The sequence below is a fragment of the Acipenser ruthenus genome, chromosome 38 (assembly GCF_902713425.1).
Source record: "Acipenser ruthenus chromosome 38, fAciRut3.2 maternal haplotype, whole genome shotgun sequence".
Classification (NCBI taxonomy): domain Eukaryota; kingdom Metazoa; phylum Chordata; class Actinopteri; order Acipenseriformes; family Acipenseridae; genus Acipenser; species Acipenser ruthenus.
Genome location: NC_081226.1, coordinates 2,640,707 through 2,659,491, shown reverse-complemented (window position 1 = coordinate 2,659,491; position 18,785 = coordinate 2,640,707). Strand labels below are relative to the sequence as shown.

Genomic DNA, 18,785 nt, shown 5'->3' with positions numbered 1-18,785 from the left:
CTAAAAATATTACAGGGTTCAACTCTAAGGTTTCTGAGTCCCTTAGCCAGGGCAGAGCAAATAGACAGGGATTTTATGATGATGATGATGATAATACAAATGTGAATGATTCTGCTTCAGCCTGTGTTGCTAAGGAGTCTGTCCTCCCTAGAATGGTTGTTGGCAAGGGACCTAGATACCCTTTTGCAGGGGTTCCTAAGAGGAGTGTCATGTCAGGAAGGGGTCAGGCTGATGAAAACGGGAGGTCTGTGGTTGTGAGAAATGATGATTTCGATGAGAAGGGACTGGGGTTAGTAAACAAGAGACCTTTTGAAGGCAGAAGTGGGAGATGCTTACCAAGGAACACTAAAGAATGACAGGAAGAACCACCTGAAGAGGAGAAATGGACACATGCATACAAGGTGGACATACATGGTGAGTTATAACTGACAGGGGTGGGCTGGGGTTTTTTTAGTCTTGGGTTGTTTTCTTACCTGAGTATTTGTTAGAGAGAGAGAGAGAGAGAGAGAGAGAGAGAGAGAGAGAGAGAGAGAGAGAGAGAGAGAGAGAGAGAGAGAGAGAGAGAGAGAGAGAGAGAGAGAGAGAGAGAGAGAGAGAGAGAGAGAGAGAAGCCACCACATCCTGACCTCAACACCCCTGTCTGCCATTCTGTCCTCTACAACTGACAATTGTGTCCCTTGTGTATGATGGGGCATGTTTTCGTGGTGTAGGTTTGTGGGTCTAGTCTGTTGGGCTAGGTTAATATTCTATATGCTTGGTGGTTTATTTTACATAAAATACATACTGGTTTAAACTTTTTTTTTGTATTTGTCTACACTTTAGTTGTGCTTCCCTGCTCTACAGCGACAACATGTGTAAGCAGGCATTAGTATCCAATCTCTTCACTTCCTAATTAAAAGTCTCCCTGGTTCTCTTACATTTGATTAAAGGGCAACATGGGGATTAAGAGATGGAGAGACCGAAACAGACAGAGGGATTGGATCATACATACCCTTACAGTTCAGTCTAAAAAAATCACATTGAGATCTAATTCTAATGTGTAAAAAAAACCCCTGGCTAGTAGAACTACTGGCAGACCACATCATTACAAGGGTATAGTTAGAATGCTATGGGACTATTCTATCAATGGCAGCCTCATCCCATTGTAGCTGCCTTGGGCCAGTACAGGATTCAAGACCAGGATCTATAATGAACAAGACCAAAGCCAAAAGCACAAGGTCAGGGCTGAAGCTGAGGCTAGGAGCCTTTTAGGTTAATGACCGGAGTTGGTGTCAAAAGCATATAGAAGCCTCAAGCATGCAGTTCTGTTTTCCATTTAGAGTAATCTGGGGTGCATGGGATAATTTTCCAATGAAATTCATGTGAAATTCATGTTCCATCCGAGTAGAAAGCTATATTTCAGATACTTAAGGACACAGTATCAAATTACTCCTGCTTAACCAGTGAAATGGTTCCTGTTAGTATCTTCCAGGTAATTTATAGAGATTGAGCAAATTAAATGAGGGATTGCAGAAAGAACACACAAAAACACCAATATCAGTGTAGAGTTTTTAAAGGTGGAGACACATTTCAAAACTAAATGACAATGTATGTAGTCTTTTTTCTTTTCTTTTTTTTAATTACAGTTAGCAATAACAGATTTATGGATTTTAATTTACGGAGTTATGGACAAGAGAAATTACACCTGACCAGTTTGAAAAACCCTGTTCTTGATGTGCTCAGAACCCCACATTGGATCCCAAGCCTACAGATGTAAAAGGCAAGAGAGGCTAGTGAATTCGTTTCTGTTGGTCTATGACACTTAGACCCCCAGAGAGTTGTCTTTTGATGCAGAACTAAAACGTTGTGACACTAAAATGAACGCCATGCACTGTCTGTATTGACATCTTGTCTCCATTAATGAAATCTGCAGCCTGCAGCTCTCCACGTCCTCTGTTGATTTGCAGACAGGCCATTGTATCATTATCCAAAACAGATGAGTCATATATTTGTACTCTTTATTTGTGAATTTTCTATTTTAAAAAATCAAATGTTCTGATACAATCAAGCTTGTTTTAAGATTATAGAAATATATTAAAAAAAAAACACATTTAAAAAATGGGCACTACTGTAGGTGGGGTAGCTATCATTTCACTGCCCTCTGAAACTATAGCCACTGTACAGATAACCTCTGTAATCTACCAGGGGAAAGATGTTACATATACACACCCTGAAAGCTAATTTCTTAAAAATGTTAGCAATGTATTATTCAAAAAATATAAGTGTCAGACAAGCTCTTAAGCTCTTAAACTTTTTCAGGACCAGTGGCTTGAAACCTGGTTCCAGGAGACCTAGTTTGAGGCAACTTTGCTGTATCAAACCCCCAAGTCTCCCTGCTGTGCCATGCTGTGGCCTGAAACCTAGTCTCCTGAAACCAAGTTCCAAAACACAAAGTGGCTTTGTGTTCCCTCAGTTTAAAAGTGTGTCTGAAATTTTATATTTTCCATGTATATTTTCTAAATAATACATTTCTAACCCTTTTCATTTATTGGCAGGTGTGTAAGAAATTAGCTTTCGCAGTGTGTATCTGTAACTTAGGTTTGCTGTTTTTATTGTATGTTTGCTTACCTTAAGACATGTGTGGGATTGTACTGTAGGTCCTGTGCTGTGATCAATACATTTCTGATCTTCCTCTGATATGTCTGTGGTCTGTATATAGGAGTTGAGGGATGGGTCAGTGAGAGGACTTGGAGACAGCCTGTCACTCTCAGCTCATTGCCTCCAGCACAGCTTTACCAAGACAACCCCACACAACACACAGCGAGGAACACAAGGAATTGGGAGAAGGTGAGGGGTGTGAGTACTGTGTGTGCCTGTGTCTGTCTGTCTTTTCATGTGTATGTATGTGTGCCTGTGGGTTTGTGGCTTTTGATATTGCTTCAAAGGAACTCAGCAAAAACAGAGACAATACACAGTGAACTTAATTTACCAACAACACTGACAAAATAAGTTATAAGTGATAAATGTGCTTGCTAGTATGAGAACAACCTATATTATCAGAACCGCGTCCCCGTTGGCTCCCATTATATTCAGGCTTCAATGTGGTGATAACAAGCAGATTGTGATTAACAGAAGTAATATTAAGCAGGTCTGACTGTATTCAAATGGCATTCGTAGCTAAATGTGCTTTCAGTATAGCATAACCAATAAACCCATTTAAAGAAGAACAGAACACATGCAGCAATTCCTTTCCCTCTATTGCGTTCTTTCCCTGAGTTGTCAGCTTTGCCTTGTCAATAACATTCCTATCGCAGAGCCATGTGGAATCTTTCACAGCAGAGCCTCTGCCCTCCTCTCCCCTCCCCTCACTCTCTCGCTCTCTCTCTCACCCTCTCTTTTGATTCTCATGGCGTGCACAGCCTCTTATACAGTTGTGATCATCCCCCTTGAAAACAGCCCTTGGAGCAGCGATGCACTGCGATTCTTCCTTTGGGTAGGGACGGACCTGTCTGCATGGCTTTTTATCTACCTGTCAGCCTCTAGCTGTCTGTCTGTAATGAACTCAGGGGCCTATAATGGCAGCATGTACTGTATGACTCTCTCTCTCTCTTTTTGCAGCTGAAGAGACTGAAGGGTCTGGAGCAGGAGAAGGACTGTTTGTGCAATGGGCTGAGTGTTTTGGACCGGGCTCGTTTCTGGTACTGCCAGCAGATCGCCGATCTGAAGGAAAGACAGCAGTGTATTGGCACAGAAGACACTGTGAGTCTGAGTTCAGAATTGTGATTTGGGGAAGCCTTGGAGTATTTTTAAGCAATAAAACACTGGTTATTATTATTATTATTATTATTATTATTTTGCCATTTGTTGATTAAAATGGCAGTTAAGAAGCAGGTAAACAGTGGTTTTGTTCTTATTTTAAATATTTGAAATCTCTACAGATTTCAGTATTGGCTTTGCTTCTGTAAAGGGCAGTGTTGTGTGAGTCACTGCTGTTATGGACTGCCCCCTGTAGGTGAGATGAGATGAGATTGAAAGCTCTATAACCACAAATGCAGACGAGCCTGAATCGTTTGCATAGTGATTAAGATGCTCCCTTACGTTGTGGTTGGTCACTGGTTTGCACCCAGGCTCCGCCCTCTTTCACTCCTGTTTAACTTTTCTGCAGATAGAAGTTCTATCTAAGTTCCGCTGTGTGGTAGTGCTCTGCATTGCAACTTCTTGATTGGTGGATGAAAGTTTCTAATGTTTTCTAATATTGATTAATGTTGCTGTTTACAGGAAAAATGGTCTTGAGTGAAATAAATATATCTATATGAATACAACCTTTCCAGACTCTTATGGCAGAGATATCAGGCTTCATCCATGGCTGTATTTCTTTTCAGGATGATGTTGTCGAGGATTTCTTCCTCAAGTCTCGAATCCAGGAAGTGAATCACTGCCTTGAAGACTTGATGTCTGATTCCGTAAGCCATAAGCAACCGGATTGTCACCAGCAAGTTTTCAATTTCCTTAAAGAACAGAACAGATTACTGAGACAGGTCAGAAGATAATGCAGAAATGTAGCTTGCATGTGTATCTGTGAGAGTGATCGACAGGGAATAGTTATCGTTGGTGTCAGTGTAAACCTTTTAAAATGAGCTTCACAGTTTAAAATGAAGAAATATGACCTGGGTTGGTGCAGAATGTACATACCTGTTAACTGCACATCAAAAAGGGATCATGTTAACAGACTATCAAGTTTAAAGAGCAAGTATCTTCAAGTAACAGTTTCTGTTTTTTTTTTTACTGTTTCCTTACCTTTTTATGATTTTTGCAATCATAAAAAGATTTAAATGAATATATATATATATATATATATATATATATATATATATATATATATATATTGTGATAAAGTCAGCACTCTGTATTTACTGTTCCAGGTGTCCGCTCTTACCAGCCCCGTATTCTGATACAAAATAAAGCAGTTTCACACTTTGTTATCAGTTAAACAGGACAGTGCCTGTATCTTTATTTGCAATTACAGCCAAACACAATAAGCAAAACAAAACCTAACTCCTCTCAGGAGTACTTCCTAAACTCAATACAGTCCCTGACTGAGCGTCGGGCAGCTAAGCTGCTTACCGACCCAAACCTACAATCCAGTACACACAGTACTCACTTTACCTGACTGCCTTCTCCAACCTGACAGCCCTGAATTAACCAACTGTGAGGTTTATATGCCCCACAGTCATAAGTGTGGGCAGCTGGCTCTAATTTACCCCAATCACACCCACTGCCAAAACAATTAACAAATAATTTAACCCAATTAGGAGGCCTTTAGCAAAATGGCCTCCTGTTACTTCAGTGTTACCAAGATGGAGTGTCCTCTCCTAATCCCCAGGGTCCTAAAGCCTCTATATCTTTAATAAGAAAGCCCACTCCATTACAATATATATATATATATATATATATATATATATATATATATATATATATATATATATATATATATATAATCCAGGGCTGGCAATGGAATGTGAAACAAGCAATGTGATTGGTCGGGCAAGGTTCCAGCACCCCATATATTGGATGGATACAGACAGTAGGAGCCTTGTCACATACTCGAAATGACTGCGCTGCCTCACAAAATGTAAAGTACTGGTAGCCAGCTTCTTTACAGTTAATTACATTTAGGGGTTATTTTTAATTTCAGGGTCAAATTAATTGAAAAATAAATTCCTATTTAAGGGATTTTCATCTCACAGAGTGGCTAAAGAAAAAAACAAAACAAAAAAACAAATGTGATACATATGGCAGATCTTTGAACTTTGTGTGTTAAAGTGTGGCTAGATCTCAGACTGCGGATATAACCACTGGTATGTACTGTAGGTATGACGGGCAAGGTTGTGTGCTACACTGCCATTACGGATTCTATCCTGTTGGTGACATAAGATGAGGTTAAAAGCTCTTAAAACAGGAATGCTGAGGAGCCTGGCTCTTTTGCATTGGGATTAAGACGCTGGCATGCGGTACGCGGGGGCGCCCGTTCACGCCCAGCCTCCGCCCTGTTACATTGGCCGCTCCAGTTTGATACTGTATCGAGATGAAATTCAGTTTTACAAACAGGTTTTATAGTGTAGATGGACATGCTACATCATTTAATGTGTGTGGTCATTTTTATAGTTTTGTTTTTTTAAATAATTTTCCCCACAGGAAGTTAACGAGAAAAGTCAGCGGATTTCACATCTGGAAGGGGAAAGGCGCGACCTCTTAAAACAGCTGGATGACCTCAGAGCCGTTAGCCCCGCCCACAGGGGTCACACAATCAACTGAAGGATGTTCCAGAGCAGTTGTTGTTGCATTTCCTGTGTTTGAAAGACAGCATCTTGTTTCTCCACTGCCAGTTCTTTTTTTTTTCATTCCATGGAATTTTTAATAAATAAATAATAAGGTAAAATGATAACTGAAAGAAAAACCCTTCAGTCTGTATTTCAAGGTGACCATATGGCTCCCGGGTTCACTTTAACACTTTGGAGCACATTAGGTTTTACATTATTCACAGTGCAATGCATTCAGATAGCCTGTACCCCTGTTTGTTTGCCTGTTTAGATTGTCAAAAGTAACCTCGCACCTTGATGTGGTAGAAATATGTAATTGTTCCCCCTCAGAATATCTTGCATACAGGTGATTTGTGTTCTATTCATTTTTTAACTTAGGCTAAAAAGTCTAGTTCTTCTATATCCTTAGCACTGGCCCCATTATCACTGGTCCCCCTTTAAATGAATGCTATGGTATATTATTTAACACAAATTAAAGGAGTGCTGCCAGCTCTTCATGGTAGTGCGTCAATAAGCATGAAATCTATAATAACTGTGAAAAAAACACAGCCTTACTCATGATGAACTGCGAAGGGTAAAAAGGAAGAACACCAAATCAATTTTAGGGAAACTGTGTCTGTGACTGACTGCATCTCACTGAGTCATTAGTGTTATTCTGGAATTGCCTTTTGTTTGACAAAAAAAGTTTGACGAAATACATTTGTATTACCCTGAAGAAACTGAGGCTCGCATTACCAGCAATAGCAACTTGTATTTAGAATAAGTATTGCACAGTACAGACAGACAGTGGGTCTGATAAGTCTGGTATAGCTGCATTTACCACACAATCTATCCTATATCATTGGCACACAATACGTTGTAGTTTACTGTGTTTTGTTTATTGCTAGTTATATAATCTGTGTGACATCTTTTGATAAGTAGAATCTCTGTATCATTCATTTTCATTTGGGTTCCACATCCTGTTATTCTGCAATAAAGCTGATTCTAATACAATATAGAATATATTCTGATACAAACAATCTGATAGAAAGAAATCTTCAATGGATCACAGTAAGCAGTTTGGCACACCAGGGTGTGTGTGTGTGTGTGTGTGTGTGTGTGTGTGTGTGTTGTTGTTGCATGATGTAACCCTATCCTTACCCTAACCCTAGCCCTCACTCTAACCAACTCTTTTCTGATACAAATGTGTACATTATAACTGTGCAAAATAACATTGTAATGATGTGTACACAGTAATGAGAGATATTTAATGTAAAGTGTAACCAAAACAACTTTGTCGATGCCCTGAGATATCGCCATGGCTATGACACCACATAGCCAATTCAAACGATTACTGCAATTCTATAATGTGTTTGTTTCTCAATTACTCATCTTCAATATATTTTATTTTGCATTCAATATGTTACAGAAACTAACCTAAATTATTATTATTATTATTATTATTATTATTATTATTATTATTATTATTATTATTATTATATGTTTACTGTAAAGTGAGTATACTTAAGTGTATTTGGTCAAATGGTTCTTTGGGCTTATCAGCTTTGTATGTGTTACAATCTATAACACTTCCTTCCTCCCTCTATCTGTGACTGTCAGGCTATCACCATAAATAGAACCGAGAGAGAGAGAGAGACGTATGAATTGTAAGAGCAAATTGCAGTCCAACTGAGTTTACACGCTAGGTTTTAATATGGTAGTAAGAGCACCCAGGGATTCGCTACTGTTCAGCTTCACACTAGAGAGCTACAGGGTCTTCTGGTTTTCATTTCAACCGAGCCAATTATTGGCTTAATTAGTCAAGAATAACAAGTGTTCCAGATCTTTAGTCCTTGATGACATAAAGACACCTATAAAACCTGCAGGATTGGGGCTCTCCAGGACCAGGGTTGGAGATCCCTGCACTAGAAGTATATAGAAGTGCAAGTTCTTGAACTAATTAACCCTTCCACCTGAAGTAGTTTCAGTCATTATCCATATACCCGTATATTGTATCTGTCATGGACTACCAGTTGCTATGTAGATTTTGTATGTACACTTTTGAAATAAGCACAAGTTAACCAGTGGGAACAAAAATCCACTTTGTGGCTTGGAACTTGGGTTCAGGAGACTAGGTTTCAGAACACTGCATGGCACAGCAGGGGAGACGTGGAGTTTGATACGGCAAAGTTGCCTCAAACTAGGTCTCCCGGTCTCCTGGAACCAGGTTTGAAGCCACTGTTCCTGATATAGTGGCTTTGTGTTCCCTCAGCTTTATAATATAGAAGACATGGATCTTCTTTTCAATTATATCTGTTGGCATGCTGGGTAACAAAGCTCTCACTTAGATTTTGATCAGTGTCTTCTCAGTCAAAGCATGTTACTGGCTTTAAAACACGTCAGTCATTATGGAAAGCAGATGTTTAAAAAGAAGCTGTGGAGAGAATCATACTCAGGTGAAATGACCAAAGGACTGCAGACTAGCTGATATAAAAGCATGCAAACTGAGAGCTCTCTTTATACCAGCATGTTACCAGATATCGTGTGGCACTCTGACATGTTTTAACACTGGGAGTTGAAACATCAAGTTGGTCCAATGACTACCCAATTTGAAGTCCAGTTTTGTAAGATGGAGTTGAAGAGGTGAAGGTGAAAACAAGATAGCCACCAAATGATACACAAAGTGATCCACAAATCCAAGAGGTCCTACCAAATATTAACAGAGGTGAACGTTTGAGTACTAATGATGATGATTATGAGTATGATTATGTATTATGATGATTATTATTATTAATTAGTCATTTAACAGATGCTTTTATCCAAAGCGACTTACAAAGACTAGGGGGTGAACTATGCATCAGCAACTGCTGCAGAGTCACTTAAAATAGGACCTTGGTTTTACGTCTCATCAGAAGGATTAAGAAGTTTCTTTACTAAATATAAATTAATTTTTATTTTGGACTAATATAACCCTATATATATACCCTAACCCTAAAAATAGCCCAAACAAACAACCATACATTGTCACTGAATGGGTACTGTTATATTTGTGTACAGTATAGTTGGTAATAAATGACCTTTCACAATGCAGTTGTGTCTTTGAGGCATCGTCCCTACTTCCCTTATTTATCTATGACTCAGGATGTGGTTAGACTTCCATATTAGTTTGCCACTTTTCAGTGTCAGAGCTCAGTCTGTTTTAAGAAGTTTTCCGAGTGACAGCTGTGGACATGAGGACCCTGCTGGCTCTAAATGTACTACTGGGTGCTGTAATGAGCAGCACCACAGGTAAGTGAGATCTGTCTGTCCTTATGCAGATATCTTTTTAAATATATTTCAAAAGGTAGAAAGGAAAATTCTACATAATTTGGGTTTTTTGCTTTTCAGTGTTTACTGGGATGAAAAAATAAAGTGAATTCTGCTTTTCCTCAAAAGCACTGTTCTGGAGTCTTAATGTGTTAAAGCATCATGCAAACCAGTGTTCCCTTCTCACTAGACCAGAGTGTTGTACCAACGACAGCGTGACTAATAAGGCTGTATTTTCTTCACAAATATGTTTGCCTGCTACCTGCATTAAGGAACCTGGCAGTTGGTTCAAGTTGCTTCCTGTAAATGATTGGACACGCTGCATACAGCTGCACGATTTCTTTAAAATGTCTTCAATGGAGAAAGACACTGGCAGCATCAAAGACCCAAAATATTTCTGCTAAAGATCACTCTGTCCATTCCCTTCCCTGTCTGGCAACACATAACGCACTACATATGACAAATTCTGGCTTGTGAGGCTGGATTTAAATAATATAGAGGGGTGGCTAAGTATCATATCATAGGTGAGTAAAGAAATGGGCCTACGGGGTTAAAGCTTTTTCATATTTTGAGGTCAGGTATTTATTCAGGGATACTAAAGATATTAAGCAAGCAGATCTGAGTAGCTAAAAATTGGCCACAAATGCCCCACCCTTATTCTTCTGCTGCAATACTTTTAGAGGGTAATGTATGTTTTGTTCATATTCTTATTCAATCCGAATTTTAGATGTCACCCCTCCCATAACTGTTAAATTAGTGCTGAATTTAGACTATGTCTTCGAAGACATTGAAAAAGATTTCTAGACCAAAACGGTTGTCATTGATTTTTCGATGTACACATATACTTCAGCATACCTGACAATTATAACTGTGGACTGAAAGTTAAAACTGCTTGCCATATTTTCTCTCTCTTTCAATAGTTAATCAGATATCAAGTTTACCAGGAACAGCCATTTCCTTGCAATGTACTGCCACAGGACCATCTGTGAATTGGCTCTGGATTCCAAAATACCACAAATGTGCCGGATTTCAAGGATCACTGAAAGTAATCTACAGTGTCGGTCAGACTGGAGTTCATAAAATGGAAGTCGAGGTCTTTAAGAACCGATTGGAAGTGATCAGTGATCTCAAGACAGGGACGAACTCTCTGGTGCTTAAAGATGTGGTGGCAAGTGATTCAGGGCGCTTCACCTGCTGCGATCGAAATGGAGGAAGGGAGACCTATGATCTTCAGGTGAAAGCAGGTAAATCATCTTATATACACTTGGATGTTATTTTATATAGTGGTACTCTTTGAAATAACAAAAAAATCGACAACTCTGACAACTTAAACGTTATTTGTTTAATTTTTTTCTTTCATTAGTATGTGATCATTTATAAAAAATGTCAGGTCTATTTTCCTTAAATATTTCTCAGCAGACGGGTACCTGACAAATCATTACACGTTCGTTGTAAAGTGTTGTTTTAAAGAAAATAATGTAAAAAAAAAACACTAATAATTTGGTAATACTGTATATTAAGGTGCTGCTTATTAATGTTATATAAATATATAATAGATGCTTAATAACTGTGTTATAGAGTGTTAATAAAGCATTATAGATGGTTTATAACCATGTAATATGAATTACGTTTAAACGTCCCAATGTACAATAGGTAGCTAAAAACTGTCCCCTTTAAAAAACTGTAATTCCATCTATGGCTATTGCATGGTTATAAACCATATATAATGCTTTATTAACACTCTGTAACATAGTTATTAAGTATATATTATATATTTATAAAACATTTATAAAACATTAATAAGCAGCACCTTACTATAAAGTGTTACCTATAATGCTGATAGCGATAGTGCCCTCTTGATGAAGGCTGTGTCGTGTGGTAGCTGTGGTAGTAAAGCCTTCATCCACAGGACTATTGCTTAATGCAAAAAAACTGCTTCATATGTGTATTCAATTAATGCTTTGTTCAGTTGAATGCTGTTGTTAAAGTAAACAGGCACAAAATATTAATTAAACAAGCATTAAAAAATATTTCCTAAATAATTATTTCATTCTTTGCAGGTTGCTATAAAAACATTAAAATCACCAGTTCGAAATTGCCTAGGCTGGGAGGCCATGTTACTCTGTATTGCTCCTCCTGTACCAGTGATCCACTAACTAAAAATAATACATTTGCCTGGAACTTCAATGGAAAACCCATCTCTTACACTCCAGAAGTTATTGAAGGGAAAAGAACGCTGACTATATCGCAGGTAAGAGACATCCATGAAGGGAAATGGAGCTGCCAGTCTGTGAAAGACCCCTCTCAACACTCAGAATACTGTCTAGACTTGGGATCACAGGCTGGGCAAAGGCACAAGGGGCAACAGATCACATCACAGGCTACCTGCATCCCCTCGACAACAGAGAAAGCTGCTTCAGACAAACCAGCACAAGGTGAGTGAGGTACTTCTCCCATATTAATCAACAATATCCTCCATGATATTTACTTAGAAATAAATTATTATTTAACAGACTCTTTTATCCAAAGTGACTTACAGAGACCAGGGGGTCTATGCTGCTGCAGAGTCACTTACAATAGGACCTCGGTTTTAAGGGCAAATGAACAAAGAATGTGCACTGGTTGGCACAGATTTGAACAGTTCCTGACTATTGCGTTATAAAGGGGCAGTACTGTTTTAATTTAAGTTGAGAGAGACAACGCACATTGAGTTGTGAAGCTCTGAGTGGTGTGTCACGCTGGGCAGGCTGGTTTGATGTTAATCCCAGCCAGGAGGCAGTGTAGCCACGAACTGCGTTACAAGCACATAACACATTTATTTCAATATTCATATATTCAAATAAATTTCCATCTCTCCCTGGATGCATGTCAATCATCATCTATTTGCATTCAGTTTTGTGTGTGTCAAGCCATTGACGTCTTCCATAAACAAGCCATATTTTCTAAAACTACGATTGCCCTCAAAATGACATCCCATAGGTATTATTAGGATGCTTTTATGTTGACTGTGAGGTCGCCTCGTTTGTGGAACTGCTCTTGCTGAAGATACACTTGTAATGATGCATTCTGATTGATATTAACTTCATCATGCAGGAGAAGCTGGTGGTTGGAATGGTTCCTTGGTGCCAGTGGTTGTTATTGTGCCATTAATCGCTATTACAGTGCTGTTGACTCCTGGAGTATGGCTCTGCAGAAGAAAGAAATCACTCAGGTACGCTGTGTTATAATAACGGAAACACCTACTGTGCATATTGATTTCTCCTTAACTCGAAATGCCTCCTCACTTTAACCAACTTAAGATCAAATTGCTTGTTTTCACCTGCCATACCTCAGCAGCAGAATTCAAGGTTGATGAATGAAGGTAAACCTGGAATTAACTGCTTTGTTACACCATCAGGACGAGACCAGACCATGTTTCAAATGTGAACAATGTTTACCATGTATTAGTTGCCCGCATTATATTCTGCGTTGAACGTTATTGTTCCGATACAATACGTGCCACTAGTATAACAGAGAGAGAGACAATTGATCAGATTACCCCTGGAGAGACAGCCTCAGATGCTACACCGATGTTTCATGATAATCCTGGAGCTATCCAGTGCCTCAGAGTTTGTTCAAATATTCAGAGTTTGTTTAAATATTTAATTGTTTAGCCCAGCAATAATACCTCTGTTCTAGTGCCACCATATGTATTGTTATAGTGAAGGAGCTTGAACTAAAAGCTAAAGAGTACACCTGAAGGTTAACTAATAACATATTTGCCAACTTCTTATTCATTTGTATTACTTTCAGGATGAAGCAAAGGGAAAATGTAACTGTTGGTAAGTCTATTTAGCTGCATGTCTACCTTTAGAACATGTGCGATTGCTTGCCTGTCTGTATGCCCAGATACTGAACTAACTGTCTGTCTGTCTGTCTGTCTGTCTGTCTGTCTGTCTGTCTGCCTGCTTCGAAAGGTGAGACACCTGAGTAGATTACTTTCTGAAGCAAACCCTCCACTCCTTGCTTGCATGAAACTGCACTTTGCATTGCTAATAAATAATGGATAGGAGTTCTGTTCCCTAATCTCAACTCTATGAGCTCTGGTTCAATAGCTGAGAATGAGGCCAGAATCAAGGGCAGATGTAAAAGGAGGTGAGCTTCTTTGGGTAGTCCAGTCAGTCACCTACCTAGGAGGCTGTTTCAGTTGCCTGTATCCTGAAACTGCCTGCCTCCTTGTCCCTTTCAAATGTTTTCAAAAGGTGTGGTAAAGCACTACTGTGTGGCTAAGCATTCAGAAAGAATGCACTAAAATGGTGGTAAGCTTGTAAAAGGATCTCCTCACCTCTCTGCCTGTCTGACAATGCCTGCTTGTCTGTCTTCCTGCCTCCCTGCTTGCCTGACAGTATCCCTATCTGCCTCTGTCTTTCTCTATGCCCGCCCCTCTTCTCTATTGGTCAGATTCATGTTGTGGCTCTTCCACCCTGTCAGTAGACCCCTCTAAATCAGCTACACACTCCACCTGCTCCACCACCCTCTGTGGAGAGACTTCACAAGCAACGACAGACACTGCACAGGTACCTTTTTTTTACCTTTTTTTACCTTATTGATTCTTAACCAGAGTAACTGGATTGAAATAGCTAGGTTTCAGGCTTAGCAAATGATGTACAGTACAGCATATATTTACAAGTGCTTTAAACAACATCACTGCTTAATTATACAACTGTTTTGGTAACTTTAACTGTAGGAGGCAATGTCACACTTATTTAAAGCAAGCAGGCATTTTGCCTAGCTTCCTCATTTAGTAACAACATGTATTAGTGATTTGAAATCTCATAACTTTCATCAACCAATCATGAAGTGCCAAACCTATTGATAATAACTACTGTCAGGTTCATTTTTAGTGTGCTTTTCTCCTAGTACAGTGTACTGACTTGTTGGATGATTTAGGTCTTGAAGGATGAAATTCAGTACGCCTCCCTCGATCAATCGCAGCTAAGAAGTAAGCAGACAAGACCTAAAGTAAGCTATTTGTTTTTAAATTTAGAGTGATCAATTGCATAACTGGTTTCCCACCAACTTGAAATGCCAACGACCCAGGAAGATTACAGGTTTCACCCAGCGAAACTAAAAGCTGATGTTGCTAAGCTACTGAATCCCAGAGGTCAGAGTTCAGCCTAATCGATCTCCGATTGGATTTCGTCTGGCACATGACCAGTAAGGTTGAGTCACAGCATTTGAGCAAAGCTGTGGTTCTAGCAGGGAATTCACTTTAACCTTAGACCATCTTATTTGTCCTTCAATAAACAATACATCCAATGATCGAAAAAGAAAGGATTTCTATCTTACCTCAATCTATTACATCACTGCTGTGCACTGGAGTTTGCCTCTTCCTCCTCAGCCTCCACCTGGTTTTTGACTTTGTCTAACGGGGGAGGGCAGCTATCCTGCCCCCCTGCCCATGGCTTCCCTGCGGTTAGCCTCTCTACTTATCTGTGAGCTAATTTATGGGCAGGGGTACCTTGAAAGGCGAGACCAAAGGCCAAAAATGTCAAAATATGTATAATGTAGTAGTTTTGTCTAGTCTAAGCTTTTATAAATAATCTAACTAAGAAATTGCTTTAGTTTGCACAGCTGTTGTGTACATATATTCCAAGGCTAAAACAGACCCATTTTTTAAAAAAAATATGCCACTGAAACCTATTTGAGGGCCTTTGTTTCACTGGCAGCTTTGTTTTTTTTCTCAGGCTGGTAGTAAGGTGCAGTATGCCTCTATTGATCATCTCCAACCAACCAGAAATCACCTGCCTGCTTCTGAAGACTGCACCCTGTATTCTACTGTTTGGGGAGATTGAGCACCATAGGTGTAAGTGGGTTGTCCATCGCATGATATTAGCTGTACCGTACCATTCTCTGCCATTTGTCATACTTACCACATGCTATTACTGGACGTTACTCATAGAAGCAAGTTTTATTTTTTTTTATTTTTTTTACTGTAAGTTAACTGCTCTTAGTCGAACTCGCTCTTAAATGTAATTACTTACTGCATTCTTTATTTTGCTCTTATTTGAATTTGATCTTGTTGTACTTTGCAATGGCTCTTACCTGTAATGTGACATTCTGTAATGTGATATTGAGGGCAGCAGTGTGGAGTAGTGGTTAGGGCTCTGGACTCTTGACCGGAGGGTCGTGGGTTCAATCCCAGGTTGGGGACACTGCTGCTGTACCCTTGAGCAAGGTACTTTACCTAGATTGCTCCAGTAAAAACCCAACTGTATAAATGGGTAATTGTATGTAAAAATAATGTGATATCTTGTAACAATTGTAAGTTGCCCTGGATAAGGGCGTCTGTTAATAAATAAATAAATAATAATATTGTATAATGTGATAATTTGCAAGGAGATCGTTTGTAATGTGATCATTTCTACTGTGATGCTTTGTAACAACTGTACGTCACCCTGGATAAGATAGGAGGCTGTGTGGTCCAGTGGTTAAAGAAAAGAGCTTGCAACCAGGAGGTCCCTGGTTCAAATCCCACCTCAGCCACTTACTCATTGTGTGACCCTGAGCAAGTCACTTAACCTCCTTGTGCTCCGTCTTTCGGGTGAGACGTAATTGTAAGTGACTCTGCAGCTGATGCATAGTTCACATACCCGAGTCTCTGTAAGTCGCCTTGGATAAAGGCGTCTGCTGAATAAACTAATAATAATAATAAGGGTGTCTATTAATTAATAATAATGAAACAGACTATCAAAGTGTTATCATCAATGCAATTATATCACATTATAATATAATGTGATATAATTAACAGCTGATAGCTAATGAAACAAAAATTCACTAATCTCCCCAATCCTGCGTTTCCGTTCACTGTGTACAGCAGGTTTCAAATGTGAAGCCCTTCAATCACTGACTGGAGATCTGTTTGATGTGGCCAGATAGTTAGTTATAAGCATCTGGTTGGATCCATTGGTGAAGTTTGATTAGCATATTTCAACTATGCCAAAGAAAATAGCGCAAAAAACATGATTTTCTTTTTCAACAGTGAAAACACTTTACACCTCAAAGTAGACGTCGTGTTATTAAGAGATCTGTTTTTCCCTTGTTTGATTATGGCGATACTTTATTTTTACATGCCTCTGTTGAGCAATCAAAAAACTAGGCTTGCATAATGAGCAAAGCAGCAATATTTCTATTAGAATGCCATCTTCAAACCCATCACTGCCAGTTACCTGCTTCTTTAAATTGGATGTCGCTGACTTATAGAAGGAAATTGCATTACACTGGGTACTTTATGTAAAGCTGTAATATTTTTGTTGCCAGGTTACCTAGGCTCGATGTTACAGGTAAAATATACCTAAGTACAGTTTACGATGTAGTCTTACCCTTATTTATCAAGTGCCTTAGATTGGTCCTGTGCTGGCCAATCAGCTTTTAGTTACAGCGCCCCCTATGGCATGGAATAGTATGGACCAGATGGAACACATAGAACAGTGTCTACGTTTATTTTAATGAGTAGGTTTCTAGAATGATCGCAGTGTAAATGTGTCTGATCCCAGATTGAATGTATGATATTGTCTTTTAGAGTGTTGCTGTTTTTAATGATGTAACATGACTGCTGTCTGTTTCTGGTCATCTTGCCAGGACACTCTTGTAAATGAGGCCTCGGTCTCAATGGGTTTATTCCAATCTAAAGAATGAATAAATAAATAAAAAATAGATTTTTTTTAAAAAGTTTTGAAAGAAGCGCATTCTGTAACATATCATACAAATTACACAATAACTCTCAAATGGCATTTATTTTACCACGTGTGTTGCTAAGAACTAATAACGAGCCTGAAATAGTTTGTTTTTTTGTTTTTGTTTTATTTGCTATGTCTTTAAATGCATTTGAACGTCTCCATGGCAACATATGTTTGAAGAAAATGAAAAGAGATTCACATTTATATTAACATTTTACTCAATAAAGACTGATTTCTTCCTTTAAATATAATATTCTATATTAGGGTTTAAAACCAATTTCACATTTTACTTTCATAAACTCATTAGTGATTTATTACAGTCAGTGATATAGAATCTAACATTAATCACACTATAATGCAATAAACTCAACAGCAGTGATTATGCAATGGGCGTGGCTATCATTAGTTCCTGCATGAAGTCAATGGGAGTTTCCTATTCCTCCCCATCCTACTTCACATATTATCACTTCAAACGCTGCCCTATTGTGTTGCGTTTCAAACCGGAGAGGAGAAAACTTCTTTGAACGGTAAAGTACTGACTATCTATTAAAAACCTGCTGTTTTTTCCAAGCTTATGGAAAATAGACTTTTTATACTTCGATTGTTAATTGTTGTAATTAATGTTTGATATTATAGTTACATTTTTTTAAGTGCTTTCGGATGCCTTGCCATGAAAGGCGCTATATAAAAAAATACATTGATTGATTTCCTATAGTTTTTGTATTGATTTTAATGGAAATATATATTTAAGCGCACAATTAATAATATGCTTCAATACTTATTTTCAGACGGATTATGTTCGGTCAAATTTATACAATTACATGTTAAAGCTATCGGCTGAAGTCTAATGTGTTTAAAGTTTCATTCTCATATGATTTATTATCGACTTAAACATTTATAAGTGAGAGGACGTGTGGATATTAGCCGATGACGTTTTGTTTAATGTAAAAGGCACACTTAAATACTTAGATTATATATATTTTAAGGTGTACATGTAATTAATTCTGTCAAACTCATAAATTATCGGCTGTTATAATCTGTGGTGTGTTCTGAATGTGAGCTCTTTTTTATTACAGTAGGGAGATATATGGCAGTATAACTCTATTTTGGTTTTGATTGTAACGGAACACAAAAACGTATATCATGCAATTTTTTATTTATTTATTTTTTTAACAAGGATATGTTACTTACAATAATTCTTAGTATAATATGAATACTTTACATGGGATTTCGGTGTTTCTCTAGCTAGGATTGTTATACTGTGGAATCCAGTGTTATGTGTTAAAAATATAGAGCTGTGAATATGATATATTATATTATATTACTGCTACCTGTATGATTAAGAAGTGGTTAGAAAAATATATATTTGAGGCTATACATAAATGTGCTGTATTCATGACCTATATACATATGTTTGGGTTCAAAATATATTTAAAATGTAAAAAGTGGACACAATAATAATGAATATTATGTTATTACTAAT

General features: G+C 38.3%; 2 protein-coding genes across 6 annotated transcripts; both read left to right on the top strand.

The window, feature by feature from the left end:
- Nucleotides 1–3,305: 3,305 nt before the first annotated feature.
- On the top strand, nt 3,306–7,354 carry LOC131707056 (suppressor APC domain-containing protein 2-like). Of its 2 annotated transcripts, none has more exons than XM_059009123.1 (4): nt 3,306–3,472; nt 3,598–3,738; nt 4,362–4,442; nt 6,175–7,354. In XM_059009123.1, the coding sequence occupies exons 1-4, from the start codon at nt 3,386–3,388 to the stop codon at nt 6,292–6,294; spliced, it is 429 nt and encodes a 142-aa protein (XP_058865106.1). In that variant the 5' UTR covers nt 3,306–3,385; the 3' UTR covers nt 6,295–7,354. The 2 variants fall into 2 exon arrangements, with proteins under 2 accessions (XP_058865106.1, XP_058865105.1); XM_059009122.1 differs by having other exon boundaries at nt 4,362–4,517.
- A 2,073-nt stretch (nt 7,355–9,427) lies between these two features.
- LOC131707145 (uncharacterized) lies at nt 9,428–16,556 on the top strand. Of its 4 annotated transcripts, none has more exons than XM_059009385.1 (8): nt 9,428–9,566; nt 10,505–10,828; nt 11,645–12,019; nt 12,678–12,795; nt 13,377–13,405; nt 14,025–14,140; nt 14,514–14,565; nt 15,311–16,556. In XM_059009385.1, exons 1-8 carry the CDS (start codon nt 9,509–9,511, stop codon nt 15,316–15,318), a joined length of 1,080 nt encoding a protein of 359 aa, XP_058865368.1. In that variant the 5' UTR covers nt 9,428–9,508; the 3' UTR covers nt 15,319–16,556. The 4 variants fall into 4 exon arrangements, with proteins under 4 accessions (XP_058865368.1, XP_058865365.1, XP_058865367.1 ...); XM_059009382.1 differs by having other exon boundaries at nt 14,514–14,585; nt 15,311–16,550; XM_059009384.1 differs by having other exon boundaries at nt 14,058–14,140; nt 14,514–14,585; nt 15,311–16,548.
- The last annotated feature ends 2,229 nt before the right edge of the window (nt 16,557–18,785 follow it).

What these genes read in the sequence shown, in the direction of transcription:
- LOC131707056 (XM_059009122.1), top strand. Translation starts at nt 3,386, where the DNA reads ATGGCGTGCACAGCCTCTTATACAGTTGTGATCATCCCCCTTGAAAAC. An exon ending in CACTGCGATTCTTCCTTTGG is followed by an intron (nt 3,473 to 3,597) that starts GTAGGGACGGAC and finishes CTCTTTTTGCAG; the next exon opens with CTGAAGAGACTGAAGGGTCT. An exon ending in AGAACAGATTACTGAGACAG is followed by an intron (nt 4,518 to 6,174) that starts GTCAGAAGATAA and finishes TTTTCCCCACAG; the next exon opens with GAAGTTAACGAGAAAAGTCA.
- LOC131707145 (XM_059009382.1), top strand. Translation starts at nt 9,509, where the DNA reads ATGAGGACCCTGCTGGCTCTAAATGTACTACTGGGTGCTGTAATGAGC. An exon ending in TGTAATGAGCAGCACCACAG is followed by an intron (nt 9,567 to 10,504) that starts GTAAGTGAGATC and finishes CTCTTTCAATAG; the next exon opens with TTAATCAGATATCAAGTTTA. An exon ending in AGAAGAAAGAAATCACTCAG is followed by an intron (nt 12,796 to 13,376) that starts GTACGCTGTGTT and finishes TATTACTTTCAG; the next exon opens with GATGAAGCAAAGGGAAAATG.